The sequence below is a fragment of the Scomber japonicus genome, chromosome 22, assembly GCF_027409825.1.
Source record: "Scomber japonicus isolate fScoJap1 chromosome 22, fScoJap1.pri, whole genome shotgun sequence".
NCBI lineage: Eukaryota > Metazoa > Chordata > Actinopteri > Scombriformes > Scombridae > Scomber > Scomber japonicus.
Genome location: NC_070599.1, coordinates 21220893 through 21239193, shown reverse-complemented (window position 1 = coordinate 21239193; position 18301 = coordinate 21220893). Strand labels below are relative to the sequence as shown.

At 40.7% G+C, this 18301-nt stretch overlaps 1 protein-coding gene across 1 annotated transcript in view; it reads left to right on the top strand.

Moving 5' to 3' along the window:
• The window catches only part of exoc6b (exocyst complex component 6B), a 100699-nt gene that overhangs the window by 21208 nt on the left and 61190 nt on the right, over window positions 1–18301 (top strand). Inside the window, exons 6-7 of the mRNA XM_053343151.1 lie at window positions 127–331; window positions 17363–17545. Of these exons, the coding sequence (XP_053199126.1) occupies window positions 127–331; window positions 17363–17545 (388 nt within the window). The remainder of the gene's footprint in view (window positions 1–126; window positions 332–17362; window positions 17546–18301) is intronic.

The following is an 18301-nucleotide window of genomic DNA, read 5'->3' as shown; positions in this document are numbered from 1 at the left end:
CCAACGAGTCGGGCTGTGAACTCTTTGAAACAATATCAAAAAGTTTGAGTTTTAACATCAAGTTCAAGCACGTTAGAAATCAATCAATGGCCCCTTTTTTAAAATGCAGTGTCTTTTTTTTTTAAGGTACTACCCTGCGTTGCGGACACTGGAGCAGCTGGAGCACACGTGTCTTCCCAGGGCGGGTCAGTACCGCTTCTGCTCCATCATGGCAGAAAACATCCCCAAACTGAGGACGCAGATCCGAGACACGGCCATGACCCAGCTGAGAGACTTCTTGGAGAGTATTCGGAAACACTCGGACAAGATCGGAGAGACGGCCATCAAACAGGTACACACAATGTTGTAGTCAAAAAATCATAATCACGATTATTTGGGTCAAAATTGAAATCACGATTATTAAAACGATTTTTGTTTAAACTTTAGAAACATGCTGCATTTCTTGAACATTTATTGTCCATTCGGTTTAATTAATTAGTCTTTTATCTGCCGCTTAACACAACACACAGCAGAAAATGTGCAGAGATATTAGAGCTGAGCGGGTTACCATGACGATAGAGTTCACACGTCACTTCCTGGTTTTTTAATAATTAGTCAGTAAACTCAGCATCGTCTGACGCAGGCTGGAAACTCTGCACTTTTATTCACAGTTAAAACATTTTACCGTGTGTTTCAGCTTTTGTCAAACTAACGGAGCTGCGGTGGCTTCCGGTCTAAGCTTTTCAAAATAAAACCTTTGTTATTGAGCTCTATCTTATTATTATTATTATTAAAAATCGTCCCCCCCCCCCGATTTTTATTAGTTTTGAAATGCCCCCTAAATCGTAATCATGATCAAATTTCGATTAATTGAGCAGCCTTAGAACAAAGATAAATAACTAATCTATCAACGTATATCATTTAATATAGTAGTCAACTTCAGTCTTTATGCCAGAGATTTCTTTCCCACGATAATCCTACTTCCTTTTACAACTGAGCAACACATGACGAGCTGTTCCACAAGAAATAAACAAAAGCAGAAATGAAGCACATGTTGTCTTTGTTTAAAATGTGTTTGTCATCACAAGTTTCAACTTAACTTCCTACACATCCTGGGAAAGTGTTTTTCCAGAGTGTCAGACTGCAGCTAAGGATTTTCTTTCTTAATTGATTAAGTATTTAGTCGACAATATACATCATCAATTGGCCTTCCTGTCGTCCTTTAACTGTTCCTTCTTTTCTCCCTTTCTTCCTTCCGTCTGTCCTTCCTCCCTTCCTTCCCTCCTTCCTTCCTCCATCCTTTCCTTCTTTCTTCCTTCCTTCCTCCCTTGTTTCATTCCTTCCTCCTTCCTTCCTTCCTTCATTCCTTCTTCCATCCTTCCTTCCTTCCTTCCTCCTTTCCTTCCTTCTTTCCTCCGTCCTTCCTTCCTTCCTTTCTCCCTTCCTTCCTTCCTTCCTTCCTTCCCTCCTTCCTTCCTTCCTTCCTTCCTTCCTTCCGTCTGTCCTTCCTCCCTGACTCCTTCTTTCTTCCTTCCTTCCTCCCTCGTTTCATTCCTTCTTCCATCCTTCCTTCCTCCCTCCTTTCCTTCTTTCTTCCTTCCTTCCTTCCTCCCTCGTTTCATTCCTTCTTCCATCCTTCCTTCCTCCTTTCCTTCCTTCTTTCCTCCGTCCTTTCCTTCTTTCCTCCCTTCCTTGCTTCTGTCTGTCCTTCCTCCCTTCCTTTCTTCCTTCCTTCCTCCCTTCCTTCCCTCCTTCCTCCCTCCCTCCTTTCCTTCTTTCTTCCTTCCTTCCTCCCTCGTTTCATTCCTTCTTCCATCCTTCCTTCCTTCATTCCTTCCTTCTTTCCTCCATCCATCCTTCCTTCCTTTTTTATTTCCTTCTTTCCTCCCTCCTTTCCTCCTTTCCTTCCTTCCTCCCTTCCATTCCTTTCTTCCTTCTTCCTCCCTTCCTTCCTTGACTCGAGAACAACAGGAAGGTTAAAGGTCAAAAGTCTTGTCCAAACAGTCCAAACCCCCCAAAAAGCCAGTTTACTGTAATATAAGACATATAAAAGCAACACATTCTCACATTGGAGGCTGAAACAAGAGAGAGTTTGGTAATATTGGTAATTTTCCATTGATTAATTGTAATTATCTCTACTAGAATATAAATCACAACCTCTTCCTCAAACATCCTATGGTATCAAGCATGTACAGTAAAGATGATGTATTCAAGATATTAGTCCCACGATGGGGAAATTTACAATGAAATTTAAACTCAACACTGGTAAAAATTGCTTTGGATTATTCAAAGATGTTAAAAGTCTTCTGACATAAAGACGCTCCTTGTTTCGGGGGGAAACTGAGCGGACTGAGAATCATCTTTTAATCAACCGGTTGAAGATAAACCGTGAAATTATTGTCATGTGATGATTATAAATGCAGAATTACAACATGTTTGGCTTCGTTTCTCCTCATAATAGTTCATCTTTCATTAATTAAATCTAGAAGTGTGTAGTGTGTGTGTGAGTGTGTATGTGTTGATAAGGACTGTGTGTGTGTGTGTGTGTGTGTGTGTGTGTGTGTGTTACTGGTCTGTCTTGTACCACAATTGGTTTTTTGTTCTCCATCATGTCTTCCTCTCTGTGTTTGTTAATCAGAAGCAGCCTGTGTGTGTGTGTGTGTGTGTGTGTGTGTGTGTGTGAGTGTGTGTGTGCTTTACTCTGTGGTTCCACTGCCAGTAAACAACCATGCGGACTCGTCAATGAACACACACACACACACACACACACACACTCACACTCATATATATAGAAACCTCACTTTTCAACACTTACCTCGCTGTTTTGTTTCTGACGTCCAAGGCCGAGGAAGTTACATATATATGAGTGTTTGTGTGTGTGTGTTTTGTGTCCTCTGGTGGTATCCATAGCTCAAAGTTAGGGCCTCTTCTTTTGTTTATTTGTGCGCCTCCATTATTTCGGGAATGTTGTTCAACGGACATGCAGGATGGAGGGGTGGGATGGGAATGAGGAAGGACCGGTTGAGGGGACTGACGGATGAGCGGATGGAGACTCAGGAGAAAAGTGGCAGCTCGGTCGGTTGTGGACTATATATTCTAATCAAGACTTCCTCTGATAATAAATGTAGATTTTGACATTTAGCAATTAAAATGTCTCGTTGGCCTGATGGTCTAAGACTCTTTCTATCTACATTTCCTGCCTGTTGCTCTCACACAGTATCAAATAAATGCAAAAATACCCCAAAAATTGAATCTCAAATGGAATAATTGAATTTACCGTATTACCGGATCCCTCTCGTCATTATCCGAGTCAGTCTCGTTGCTGTTACCGGTACTCGGCTGTTGTTCAGTGATGATTCCGGCCTTCATGAAAGCTCGGACGACACTTGAGACTGATACCTTAGCCAGATAGTGGCGTAACTCGCCCGGCGTTGCCTCCCTGTCTCGGTGAATGTGTGTTCGCCTTCTGTCATCCGCTGCTCCCACGCAGCTCGCAATTTAACTTTGAACTCCGCGCGGCTCCTGACTACGGCCGACTACAGCCGTAATGCGTAATTTTGACAGATTTTTGAGCGCCGTGTACCACATAAAATCGGTTCGAGGTCAGTAAGCACAACCAGAATTAATATATAAGGCGCACTGTCGATTTTTGAGAAAATTAAATGATTTTAAAGTGCGCCTTATAGTCCGAAAAATACGGTAATACAACAGTAGGATCTTGTATTTGCTCCAATTTCAAACATATTTAAGGTTGAGTTGAGTTTAACCTACACTGAATTCTTAATTATTTTCATTATCGATTAATCTGGTAACTTTCTCAATTAATCTATGAAGAGTTTGGGCAATAAAAAAAAACAGAAAACAGTGAAAAATACTGAGATTCAGGATTTAAGACTTAATATCAACAAGTGTCCTCCCCTGGTAAATACTTTTTGCTGACAGGGATTTTCAGGGATTAAGATACATTCTTTGGAGAAGTTATCAAGTTTCAACAAATATCTCACAGGATAGTTACACACCAGGTGAACACCTTAAGGAAAAAAAAAACTAGAGTAGGATTTAGATTAATGTGCTTTCTTGGCCTCTAGATGTCACTAGAGGATCATTTCTGACTCTTGACCCAGTACGTTGCTGTCTGCTGGTTGACTCGGTGGTTTTAAAGGTGTTCCCTCTCATGTCTGCAGTTAAACAGGACATATTGTTCAGCAGGTGACAAATAAAAGGATAAATTAATGATTAGATTTTGGGCTTTTATATCCAATAGATGTTAAATTGAACCTATTGAATCTAAAAGCATGGAAGATTTTTAAATGATGTGTTAAGCAGCACTCACAGCTGACTCTCCTGTATTTTTTTTTGGGGAAGAGTATCCATGTGTCCGATAGCGTTTAGACACTTTTGGCGTCTTTACCAAAAAGCACCGAACCTCTTCTGGAGCTAAACTTCACCGCTGACCAATAACAAGCAGAAGATTATAAAAAAAAAAACTCAGGTGGTAGGTGGTGAGATTTAAACGTATCACTCCACATCTGCACTCTCACTCAGATGTTCATTTTCATCTACAGACATCACCCCACCCTCCCACCCCCTCTCCTTTTTAGAAAACCCCTCAATGACCCTTAGGTGGGGGGTTCTCGGACCGCAATTTGAGAATCACTGGCGTAGAAAATCCACTTGCAGTCACTGAAGAAGCTAACCGCTAACTCCTCTAACCACTAATTACAAGGGAGATTATGGAAGCCCCAGCGGTCCAGCAGTCCTGATACTGATACTGGGATTATGCTGTTGTATCAAATGTTTGGCTTTGACTGCTCGCACTCAATCAGAAGCCCTGTGTGTGTGTGTGTGTGTGTCTGTGAGTGTGTGTGTGTGTGTGTGTGTGTGTGTGTGTGTGTGTGTGTGTGTGTGTGTGTGTGTGTGTGTGTGTGTGAGAGAGTGTGTGAACGAATGTACAAATTGAAAGTTCTTCTTCTTTTCCTTCCTTTCCTTTTGTCCCTCCTTCAACCATTTTCCCCCTCTCTCTCTCTCTCTCTCTCTCTCTCTCTCTCTCTCTCTCTCTCTCTCTCTCTCTCTCTCTCTCTCTCTCTCTCTCTCTCCTCATTTTGTGTCTCTCCATCTCTTTCTCTCTCAGACAGTGTGTCTCTCTGGTGTGCTCTGTTCCAAATTAGCTCTAACTCTCTGTACCCAGCCGTCGTTACAGCTCCCTTGACCAAGGATGTGAAAATAAATAGATCTGGGGAAAGAGGAGGAGGGGGAGGGAGGGAGGGAGGGGATGGAAGGAAGGAGGGAGGAGACGAAGGAGAGCGAAGGGCTTACAATGGAGCTATTGTCTGCTGCCATATGCCTGGAGAAGAGGAGGAGGAAGAGGGATGAGAAGGGAAGTGGGAGAGAAGGAAGAAGACGAAGAAGAAGAAGAAGAAGAAGAAGAGGAGGATGAATGAATGAATGGGGGAAAGGGCAAGGAGGATGATAGTTGGAAAAAGGAGATAATGAGGAGGAAAAAATATAGAAGAGGAAGAGAGGCAAGAGGGATGATGATGATGGAGGGAAAAGTGATAAAGAGAAGAAGAGAAAAGTGGACTAGGTGAAAAGAAGCGATGAAGAGGAGGATAAGAAGATGAAGGAAAAGTGATTAAGAGGGATGAGTGAGGAAGAGGAGGATGAGGAGGAGGAAGATAAAGAGAATGGGGAAAAACAACACAACCTTAACACCAGGTTTCAGACGACAGACTCATAAATTCTTGTCATGATTTGGCCGAGAGACGTGTTTTCGTATCCGGCCAATCACGGCCCGACGTCTCTCTCTCACAATCTGCGTGATGTCATCGGAAAAAGGGTGCCAGGGCCCGACTTCCAGGAGCGAGAACGTAAACAAACAAAGTCATCATGAGCACCAAAGCGCTGTACGGGTGTGTGTGGCTCTGTGTGTGTGTGGCTGTGTGTGTATGTGTATGATCACGGCTGTCTGGTTGCCATAGCGCCGTGAAGCCGCCCTATGTTTCACAGCTCCACCTAGCAACACGAGCAGCGCCAACTTCGTCCTTTCTGTTTTTGCTTTTCAGTGTGTTTACAGTTTTGCTCTGTTGGTCAACAACAGGGAGCATCGATGTGGAGAAGATGAAATCATTCTGGCGTTTTCCTACATCTGTCAGGTCATCAGTCCGTCACTTATCAGGCTGGTGTTTTATATATTTCAGACCTAGATCGGTGGATTAAGATGGAACTGGTAGCATTAGAGTTTACAGAGGTATTGAAATAGTTACAACCAAATCAGGGACCAAGGCTTCACTTCTACAATGTCTTTAACCTCTGCTGTGTCTCAAACCTCTTCTTCTGTACTTACACTTCTTATATAGTGCATAAGCCTGTTCACACTGAGAAGTATGCAGCCCTGTAAGAACCTGGATGGTGCAATTAAAACAGTCAAAAAGTTGTAACTATGGACACTTCTCGACCTTTTTAATGGTCAACATCTTGGCTGCGTAGAAGGGGAGGGGAATGGCGGCCGAGGTCAACAACAGGGAGCATCGACGTGGAGAAGATGAAATCATTCTGGCGTTTTCCTACATCTGTCAGGTCATCAGTCCATCACTTATCAGGCTGGTGTTTTATATATTTCAGACCTAGATCGGTGGAATAAGATGTAGTTGGTGGCAGGAGAGTTTACAGAGGAATTGAAATAGTTACAACCAAAGGCTTCACTTCTACAATGTCTTTTACCTCTACTGTGTCTCAAATCTCTCCTTCTGTACTTACACTTCTTATATAGTGCATAAGCCTGTTCACACTGAGAAGTATGCAGCCCTGTAAGAACCTGGATGGTGCTTAAACAGTCAATTAAAACAGTCAAAAAGTTGTAACTATGGACACTTCTCGTCCATGGTAATGGTCAACATCTTGGCTGCGTAGAAGGGGAGGGGAATGGCGGCTGAGGACGTTGTAACTATGGTGACCATCACCACATTATACATGCATTACAGTACAATAAGCTCCACTATCATTAGGTTTATTGGGTTAATTTAACAGCCTGTAATAATTTCATACCACGTCATATTAGATACACCACCAGTCTAAAAGCATTGAAGAAATTGACCATACTCTTCTTTCTGGTTCAATTAAGTAATGCAGCATCATATCTGCTCTCATTATTATATTTTATGTGTCTTTTGTCTGTACTTCTTTACTCTTTAGTTATTATATTGGATGTCTGTTTTTTATTGGCTCCTTCTGCACATTTCTCTTTTGTTAGTGGTTTTATTTTCTTAATCACAAAATGGATAGTGGCTGAGGACGTTGTAACTATGGTGAACATCGACACTAGACATAGGCCGAAATGAGATTCTGGCGGTATGATAACCATAAGCAAAAATATCATGGTTTCACGGTGTGGTGGTGTTTCGATTACAGCTCTAAAATGTTCCTAAAAGGAAGAAAAATAAAGACAGACATGTTAATTTAACCTGAATATACACTGTAATGACAGTGTGAGGGGTTGTGATACTCTACGCTGCAGCTGCACCACCTGAGGGATTTCTGACCTTTCCACTTCCTGTCTTTGACCAGACTAAAAACAGCTCATACCTTAGGGACGATATGACAGAAAAGTTGGCGGTTTCGGTTATCGTGGCTTTTTCATATCGCGGTATACCTTGGACACGGTTATCATCCCGTGCCTAATCGACACATTATACAAATCCATTATGCATGTCTTTTTTTTTTACACTAAGCACCATTATATTGTTTGGCTTTAGGTTTATAATGTTGATTCAGCCACAAAGGATAACGCAAACTAGCTATTCGTCATTTCCGTGTTTGATTTGAGACACTAACCTGTTGAAATGTATCCACTACATAGTAAGCTCATAGTTTACACAGTCTACTAACAGAAGTGATTTGAGACACATTGATAGTTCGACTACTTCTTTGACACTTCGGGTTCCCGTAAAAGAACACGTGGTTCACTTCCAAAATAATTGAACCTGGCTCAACTTTATGCAAGTGCACATTCCTGATAGATTTGATGAGAAAAGTAGAATTAACTGTTCATGTTACAGAGAATAGAACAATTTGTCAATGTAATTTATAAAATCTGCCCTAATAGTCCTGTAAACCACTTTCCTGTATCTTATTTCATCTTATCACCGTAGCCAAGTCACACCAATGCAGCCTGTTGTTTCTTTACTACAAAAAAAGACGAGAGGACGGGTGGAAAAGGCAAAGAGGAGACCTAAGGAATGAAAAACATGGATGAGGATGAGATTGAGACAAGATACAGAGTAGAAGGATGAAAGAAGAAAAATAAGTGGAGGAATCTTAAACCGAAGAATCATTTAAAAATGTCTTTGTCATTCTTTCACAACTCTCCGCTGTCATTTCCATCTTTCTCTCTTGCTCTGTCACATCACTCCTCCTCTCTCCCCCCCTCCCCCCCCTCCCCTCCGCCTCCGCTCCCACCTCACCTCACCACTCACTCTCTCTCTCACTCAATGTCCATCTCTTTCTCTCCCTTTCACACTTTCCATCTCCTCATCTTTCCATCCACCTCCTTCATTCTCTTCGCTCCCCTTTTTCTTTCACTCACTCACAGTCAAAGGACAAGTTCAGAGCTTCTGCTGTGTATTCGGTAGTTTCACACACACACACACACACACACACACACACACACACACACACACACACACACACACACACACTAATGGGAAACAGATTGTTGCGTCTGTGAAGTGGAAGAAGATTGATTACCTGTATCTAGTTACTGAACACACACATGCGTGCGCATGCAGCGAGGGTGGCGGAGGGCACACGCTGGGTCGGTGTATTGAACCATCACACGGAAAACGAAAATAGACTGTTATGGGTCGGTGTGTCAGTCACTCAGCGTGTGTGTGTGTGTGTGTGTGTGTGTGTGTGTGTGTGTGTGTGTGTTGTCTACTGAATAATGCTCCACAGTTCACCGACATCGGACACCATTATTTCTGGCTCGGAGGTCCGCCTGCCAAAAAAGTGATCTATTGTAAAGATGCCCCCAGTCAGGTTTCTGCCCCCCGAATCTGATCGGAGTCATTTAATATGGAGTATGTTTCTGAGCAGAGTTTGATTGATATTTATATTTTACTCCATAATCCAGCTGCATGGAGCACACTAATCCGAAACTCACAGCAGAGGGACGACGCTAACGAAGCGTTCACTGATATAATTCACACTGACTGGTCATCGCTGTCCCCAAACTAGTGGTACTTACAGTCCTGCTGGGGTAATTACGCTTGTTTCTGACACTGTGCCAATTCCACTTTTGTGCCTCTGTGTGGACGTAAAACCATTCTTTATAAAACTTTTTTCAGTACTTTAATTTCCTCCAGATTTACCAAAATAAAATAAACTTTCTGTCTTGGCTTTGATTAAGTAAAATACACATGATTTCAAGATTAGATTAGATTCTTACTGTACTTTTATACCCCCTTTTTTTTTTACTTTTAACTTAACTTTATACTAAACCTCCCTACGTTGTTTTGTTTTAAATCGCATTGAATTTGAGAGCTTCTTCCCCAATTTTGTCTTCCCTCCGCAGTGACAACAAAGAGATTCTTCCAAAGCCAATTTTGTGCCTCTGTGTGGACGTAAAACCGTTCTTTATAAAACTTTTTTCAGTACTTTAATTTCCTCCAGGTTTAACAAAATAAAATAAACTTTCTCTGTTGGGTTTGATTAAGTAAAATACATGATTTTGCATGTTTTCATGTTTGAAATCAAGAAATATCCAGTTAAACTAGTCCTTAGTGTAAATTTATTAACACTCAGCATACTGGTTGACTGGGCAATATTCCATAGTGTCCAAGATTTTTATATAGTACAGTTATTCCTATAGTACTTTTATACCCTTTTTTAAAACTTTTAACTTACCTAACCCTTCCCCAATTTCGTTTTCCCTCCGCAGTGACAACAAAGAGATTCTTCCGAAGCCGCCAATATTAAGTTTGCATGATTTCATGTTTGAGATCAAGAAAGATTAGATTAGATTTTTATTCTTATAGTACTTCTATACCATTTTTTTTAAACGTTTAACTTAACTTCATACTAAATAGTCTTACTCTGTTTTGTTTTGGGGGGGTTTTTTGCACTGAATTTGAGCTTTTTCCCCAATTTCGTGTAACTCGTGCAATGACAACAAAGAGATTCTTTCGAAGCCGCCAATATTAAGTTTTGGTTCAATTTAGTTTTTGTTGTATTGTCGCTTTACTTACGGACACATGTTTGAGGCTGGCTGTTCTCCAATACCACCAAAACTCATTTTGTTCAATGGACAAAAAAACAAGATTTTAAGGAGGCTGTAGAATCACAACTTTTCCTTTTTATTCAACTTTGGTTTTTGTACAAATGAAACAAACAGTATAATGTTTTTAATTAGTGAGCGTGAGAAGTTCTGGTCGGCAGAGTTAGTTACTTTTGGATAAAGCCAAAGTTTGTTTGTTCTTCCTTGTTTGCTGATTTTGTGCTAAGCTAATAGCCTCATATTTAATACATACACCATGTTTTACTTTGCTTATCTTCTTTTTTATGCTGTGCTGTATTATATTTAATGTACAGCTGAATTTACGTCCTTTTTTACTCCTTTATTTTACTATTTTCAGAAATCAGAAAGCCTTTATTATCATTGCAATAAGAATACAATGAAATTAGTGACACAGAACATTTAGTGAGGTAGAAGTTAATAAATATAAAAGTATTAAAAGTGCAGCAGAGTGCTTAGTGCATGGCTGTAAGGCAGGAGTAAACATTATTTGACTTTTTGTTTATTTAGTGAAGAATCTTCTACTTTTAGGGCCACGTGTTGGTAATAATATGAACACTGTGATACTTGCGTTGCACATCTGTTTCAGCTTGTCTGTGTATATTGTATCTGTCCATATTAAATAAACCATAATGATAATAACATGACAAATAGATGGGAGTGGTATCGATCTTCTCATCTTACTCTCGGCCAGAAAAAAGAGGAATCTGTGTATTTCCCCAAAGTCTTGACTTCTGTGAAGAAAACATATCGTGCGTAAGTGCTTTTCTTTAAAGTGAGCTGTAATATTTTATTTGGTGTTTTTATAGAGTGTCGGTGCACATCAGGCATCTCTACATCCTCAGTAGGAACAAAATACTGTGAGTTCAAACGTAGTTTTTCTGACTCACAGAAATATTTAGAGGCTTTTTAAAAAAAAAAAAAGTGGCTCCCCTTTTTTATTGCTTGCTGTTGCTCACTGTCGTTTATTGAAACTGGTGGCTTCTGCATCGTAAAACGGTGCATTTTTGTTTTCCATGCTACCCAGAGGTCGATGGGTTACAATAAAGAATCAGAAATGGATCAGTTTTTATGCTTACAGGAACTGATACTAATACCAGGATTGATAGCTCTTGGACATCCGTACTGTACCGTATTAAAAAAGTGTTTAAATATTTAAATCAACATATAATATAATGTTATTTTATGTAGTTCAGCCTGTATCATCATTTTGAATACAGAACATTCAGCTTGTAAATGTCTTGCTATTTTTATCAAACACATTTGTTTTTTAATTAGTGGCATTTTGTTTTGAAAAACACTATGAAATTTATTGTCGGCAATAATTACTTTTGTATGTAAGGTAATGTTAATTGCGTTCGTTTCCCAAAAGTCCTTCAAAACTGCAAACAGCATGTACTGTCAGTGTGTAAAACCTCAAGTCCCTCTTCAGAAAGTAGGGTGGACGCCGGTTTTTCACAAATTGCTGCGAGTTCCCCCCACAATAAACAACCAGTTCAAACCGCTTGTCATCGAAGAGATCACTGCAACTTTGCTCTTTCACTTGTAATTCTTGTCAAAATCCACACCCGAGCCGCAAATGCAAAGAGAAGACTGCAAACGGCCCTTGAAGTTTGTCACCAAAGCCACGCAGCACATACTTAACTCGGCACTGCCTTGCGGTGTTTTCCGCAGTGCAATGTTGGATAATTTTAAAAATATTGTGACAGTAGTGAACCGTTTGTAGTGTGGCACGGATGCAGAGACTGAATTTCACTGTACAAATGTATGTGTGACAAATAAAGTATATAAGTATTTAAAAAAACAGCATCTAAAGGCTAAAAAGTGGCAAATATGTAGTGTGACTTGAGAAATAGCAGGAACCTGACTCTCTTAAAGGTGCATAAGTGTGTAGAAGAACCAATGACGACTTTCCTAAAAATGCAATAAGATCCTCTCTAGCGTGATAGTGTTTGGTCTCACAGCACACTACGTTGGGCTCCATGTAAGAGGACGAGAATAGGATTTTACACTAATTAAAAGATACTTATTATATTTAATTTCTGGCTAGTTCGTTCTGCTGGATTCAACACACTGCACCTTTTTAAATCTAAATGGATTGAAACCCGGATTAATGCCATCGCTAACATCTGTATTTGTGCTGCTATTCAATGTTAAAATGTGAAAAAGGACAGTTACACCAGGTTTGAGCCAGGCGGGGAGTTCCGTCACATTCTACATTCTATATGACATCATAGCAACATTCTGGAATCCAATATAGGGAAAATACACACACACACCAAGCGGGGAGTTCTGTCACATTCTACATTCTATATGACATCATAGCAACATTCCGGAATCCAATTTAGGGAAAATACCATAGACTGTATATAAGAAATGGACGTAACATCCGTGACGTCACCCATTGGTTTGTGGACTGCTGCTCGGAAGCCAATAATATCGAATCTAGGCAGCGCCATCTTGAAAATTTCAGGTGCATGCCGGGAAAAAATGAACACGGATTCTACTTATATGGGCATGAGGCGGAGTCATGGACGGACGTATGGGCGGGGCCAACGGCGGAGTGGGGAGGCTGCGATTGGTTGCGAGGGCTGGATCTCAAGGACATTGGTCAATCAACCTGTCAATCACAACATAGCCACGTAGCCTGCTTTATCGTCAAATATAAAATCAGAGAGGCCAAAATGTCCCAAATGAACACCAGACTGCATTGAAGGAGGCTTTAAACTAGCGATTGAGACCATAAACACATTTTGAAAACGTTTACTGAGGTTAGAAATCAAGTGAGAAGTTGGTGAATTCTCCATTGACTTGTATAGAGCCGGACGTCTTTTTGAACACAAAACGGTCGCCCCCTGGTGGCCTTTTGATAGAATGCAGTTCTAAGTTACTTCCGCATTGGCTTCTTTTCAGAGGACAGGAACTCCCCGCCTGGAAAATACACACACACACACACCAGGCGGGGAGTTCCGGTCCTCTGAAATGAGGCCAACGTGGAAGTAACTTAGAACTGCATTCTATCAAAAGGCCACCAGGGGGCGACCATTTTGGTGTCAAAAGGACTTCCGTCTCTATACAAGTCAATGGAGAATTCACCAACTTCTCACTTGATATCTAACCTCAGTAAACATTTTCAAAATGTGTTTATGGTCTCAATCGCTAGTTTAAAGCCTTCTTCAATGCAGTATGATGTTCATTTGGGACATTTTGGCCTCCCTGATTTTATATTTGATGATAAAGCAGGGTATGCATTAGGGCGTGGCTACGTCATGACTGACAGGTTGATTGACCAATGTCCTCGAGATCCAGCCCTTGCAACCATAGCAACCTCCCCGCTCCGCCACAAACCAATGGGTGACATCACGGATGTTACGTCCATTTCTTTTATACAGTCTATGGTTTGAGCATTTGTACACATGTTGTTTAACTCTATGGAAAAAAAATAAAGTACTTTTTATCTTGCCTTTTTTTTTTTTACCCTTACAGTTTTGTTCTCACTACCTCTTGGGGCAGTTTTCACCCTTTCCTGCCTTACTACCTTCTTTTCACTAATACCCTTCTCTCTTCATACATTTTCTTTTCTCCTCCACTTCTATTCCCTTTCCACTTCTTTTTTTCCCATGTTGTCCACCTCTATTGTCCTCCATTTTCATGCGGGTTTCTACGCAAGAGGTGACGCACATTCCCACTCTTGAGCTTCGAGTGTCGCTCCGAATGCCACCCGTCAACAAAAGGACAGGGTTAAAAAGGCTTTTGCTGGCAATAGGGACTCGGTATTGTGCGACAGGTAAGAATTAACGGTGGAGTGTGTGTTCAACATTGACTCGTTCAAGAATGCCAGAGACGAAATCAGCCACCAAGTGGGGATTTATTTGACGTAGGTGCTGACGTCCGTTTCTGAAAGATCAACTTCTGTGTCTTTCAGTTTTCTCTTATGTCCGTCTTTTCACGTGTTTGCCGTCTTTTAGAGGTCCAAGTATGTTAATTTGTATGTTGTGTGAAAAAAACAGGCGTGTGAAAGATTAGAAAGGAATGTCATGCAGAGAAAAAGACTCTTCACTTTCGTGTTTTTAAAGTCTTTGCTGCTTTTTTACCGTGTCGTTCCTTCGGTCTTAAACGTCTTGAAGAGCTTTTCGGTTGATTTGTGAGAGTCGAAGAATTTTTGTGAAAAGACTCTTCGGTTCGAGAGTATTTTTAGAGATTTGTTTTGTTACCTATTCTTCTTTCTTTAGATGAGAGGGCACAGCTTGGCACATTTGCGTCCCCCGCTCGCCTCCCCGTAACCTTTTATGCAGAAGAATGAGACTTTCCACTGATTTTGTTTGTACTTATTGTCTTATATGACTCATTAGTCTGCAATGTGTGTGGGCATTAGATCAAAGATGGCATTGTGTTGTTCCAACATCACTGATATTGTGTTCTTCCGGGTTTGCACACCAGTTTTTCTCATTACTGTTGTCATTAATGGCTTGAAATCGAGGCACCCGAAGTCCCTGACGTATTTATTGACGTCCTCATCGACAGATTTAAGCGCACGAGGGGTAGCCTACGTGCTGGCGCCGGCAGGCAAAGGAAGCCGAGCTGCATTCAAGGAGATTTTTCTAAAGAGGAGGCCGGATCTGGGTGTGGATGGAAAGATGCACTCACTTAGATCTCAGAGGGTATTCCCCCACAACAACAAAGTTTTCCCACAGAAATGTTTTGGTGGCAATGCTGTTGAAGAAGGCTTCGAACAAATCCACGAAAACGCCATATTCATACTCAGACGTTGGCGTTGTCGAGGAATTTGCCGGAGCTGGTTTTACCCTTTTTTAAAGGAACATTTACAGCGAACAATGCCGCTTTAATCTGTCGTCGAAAGTATTTAAACCCGTCACGAAATCTTTACATTTGCTGCCTCCAAGCTAACGTACCTCCAGTCAGTGCCTCATTTTAAAAAGCTTTTAAAGGCCCATTTGTACGGACTGCTATGTCTGTAATATAGTATAATTGTTTTTTAACTGTTTTAAGTGTTAATTTTATATTTCTTTGCTCCACCATTGTCTTAATTGTGTTTTTTCATAATGGTGTGTATTGGATTATGTGAAGCACCTTGGTAACCTCAATTTGGAAAGGTGCTATAGAAATAAAGTTTATTATCATTATTATTATTATTATTTGAAATAGGTTATTGTTATCGTCACTGTAATGCTGCTGCTGCACTGTAATTTCCCAGCTTGGGATCAATAAAGGATCTATCTATCTATCTATCTATCTATTCTATATACCTCTATTGATTATTGAACTACAAACAACACACCTATCCTAAGTATCTAAATCTAGGTTAAAAACATTTCTCTTCTCCTGTGCTTATGATTGAGCTCTTTTTAAAGCACTTTAATCTTTCATTTGCACTGTATGTCATCTTAATGACTTTAATGCAAATCGTTATTTAATGCTCTATTTTAGTTTAGCTTTATGTTTTCTTTCTCTCTTTCTATTTTTCTGTACTTGGTTTTATTTTTGTTATAATTGGGTTCTTTTTTATTGTATGTTTTTATGCTTCCATGTATGTTTGTCTTTATGTAAAGCACATTGAGTTGCCCCTCAGTATGAAATGCACTATATAAATAAATAAAGCTGCGTTGCCTTAAGTTACCTTGAGACTTGCGGACTGTCTCCACTTGACCTTAGTTCTAATGAAAGACAGCCAGCCTTGTTCAGACAAGCTGCACATCACAAATATTTTCTTCACAAGTGTTAAATCACATCATGTTAAAGTTTAAGTGCATTAATAATAATGATAACAACAACAAAGAGAGGTGCTTTCCTGCAGATAATATTTGGAGGCAGGCTTGGCCGTCTCTATCAGGACGTGACCTGGTTTTGTTTTGGATACAAGCTTCCATAAATTTCTAGCGAACCTTTCCTGTTAAATTATTATTTTTTATTTTTAGTATTCCCCGACCCAGCGCTGCCGCCGAGGGAGAATGGCATCATTTCCCGCAATACCTGTTTTCCTCAACGGGGCGACATAGACAGGACACAGGTTGCATCAGATATTACACTGCACATGGCACATTGTTCTGTAGAAGATCTTTCCATTTCCTTCTTTCTTTGCACCGCACCTTTTTTTTTTTTTTCTCCGTCTGTTTATTCTGGCAAGCGTCGTAAATGTTGCCTATTTTAACAGTAGAGAGAAAATGTATGCGACATAACAGCTGTGTGTAAAAATAGACGTTGGATTTATGTTGTTTTTTTAAAGGTCTCTGCATCAACATATCACTCTCAGACTCTTCACCTAAATTTTTAAAGTATTGACTCGAAGCGAAGGATCATAGATCAAACGTTAAAGCTCATGTCTGCGTCCGCTTTCAAGTCCTCAGCACTAATTTTATGTGCTTTGTTTTAGGTTTCATTGACTCTTCATCCTTCCTGCTCTTCCCTTCCTGTCTTGCTATTTTTCCCTCTGGTGTATTCTTAGGTTCTTAGGTAAATCACTTCTTTCTTTTTTTTTTTTTTTATAGGGTATTTTCATGGGACAAGGAGTGGCAAGCAGTAGCTCAAAGGTCTCCCAACTAATGACCTCATTACACCAGCTGCAAATTTTTAAGCTTTTCCCCCAAAAAGATGTCAAAAAGGAGAAGAATTGAGCCTTTTTTCTGTCGCCTTCCTAAAAGGATTGACGTATTGTTTTCTTATGAGTCTTGTCTGAAAGCTGTGTTATTTCTTTCTCCGTCTCGTCTCCTGTGTTATTATATATTAGCCAGGGCAGTATATATGATTTTGATAGCGAGTTTGATGTTTGATTGCGGAAAGGGTGATTAGTGTTATCGGTTAACATCTGCTTTTTGGTGTCAGACCCCCTTTTCTTTTTTTTCTTTTTTTAATCAAAGAGGGCTTCTACTGTGCTCTGAAGTCCAGCCAGAAAAATGAAATGCAACAAGTTCCTCTTTTCCTCCTCTGGTGTTTGACAAGTGTTCTGGGAAATGTTGGAAATAACTGAAGTCGAAGCAAACAAAGCAGGTTAAAAAAAAAAACGGGAATGTAAACCCCCCCCCCCCCCAAAAAAAATCTATAAGTGTTTAATTTGACCTCTTCTTCTTTCTGCTTCAGGCTCAGCTGCAGCACTCGTTGGACAGCTCCGTCTCCACGCAGCAGAGGGCTCTGATTGGTCGACGCCCCAGGAAAGAAGTGCTGGCGGCGCAGCAGCGGAGCGACGGACAAGGTGACAGTCCCGTGTCCGAACAAGACTCGGGCATTCTGGATGTGGAGGACGAAGAGGAAGAAGATGAAGAAGTGAGAGTCAAAACACACACACACACACACACACACACACACACACACACACACACACACACACACACACACACACACACACACACACACATATATAAAAAACCCCACAATCAAACACTTATAATAATAATAATAATAATAATTAAAGCCGCAAGCAGCGATGACCGGGGAGATAATGGGAATATAAAAATATAGATAGCAATAAGAAAAATGAACAAACAAGCAGATGACATCACATAAAAGCAGATGACATCACTAGTCTGTAGAAATGTCTTTATCCATCTCAACTCGTCATCCTGGCACACAGATGTTTGCCCAAATTCGTCCCCAAGTGGCTGAAATTGAATTCGAACCCTTTCAAAACTCCCAAATCCCAACATCTTTGCAGTCCCTCACCCCCCCCAAACCTTTATATACTATAGTTCCCCCCTTTGTGATTGGCGGCAGTGGATGAAACCGCTTTGAACCCCGATAATCCTCCAGTGTGGCCTCATCTTTACTCACTTCCTGTCGCGTCTTTGTTGTTTTTCCCCAATTCTTGTCTCCTTTCATCTCTTCCATGTGTCCCTTTTTGCCCCTTGGCTTTCCTCGTTTGTCCCTTTTTCCCTTCTTTTTTTTCTTTCTCTCTCCTCACTTCTTCTTTTCCTTTCCATACAAAATCACCTCAGCTCTCAAAACGTTCCCTCTGTCCAGTAGTCAGATGTCATTAGGGTTGGCCCCCACGTGTTTTTTTGGAAGTTTGTGTTGGGATTACAT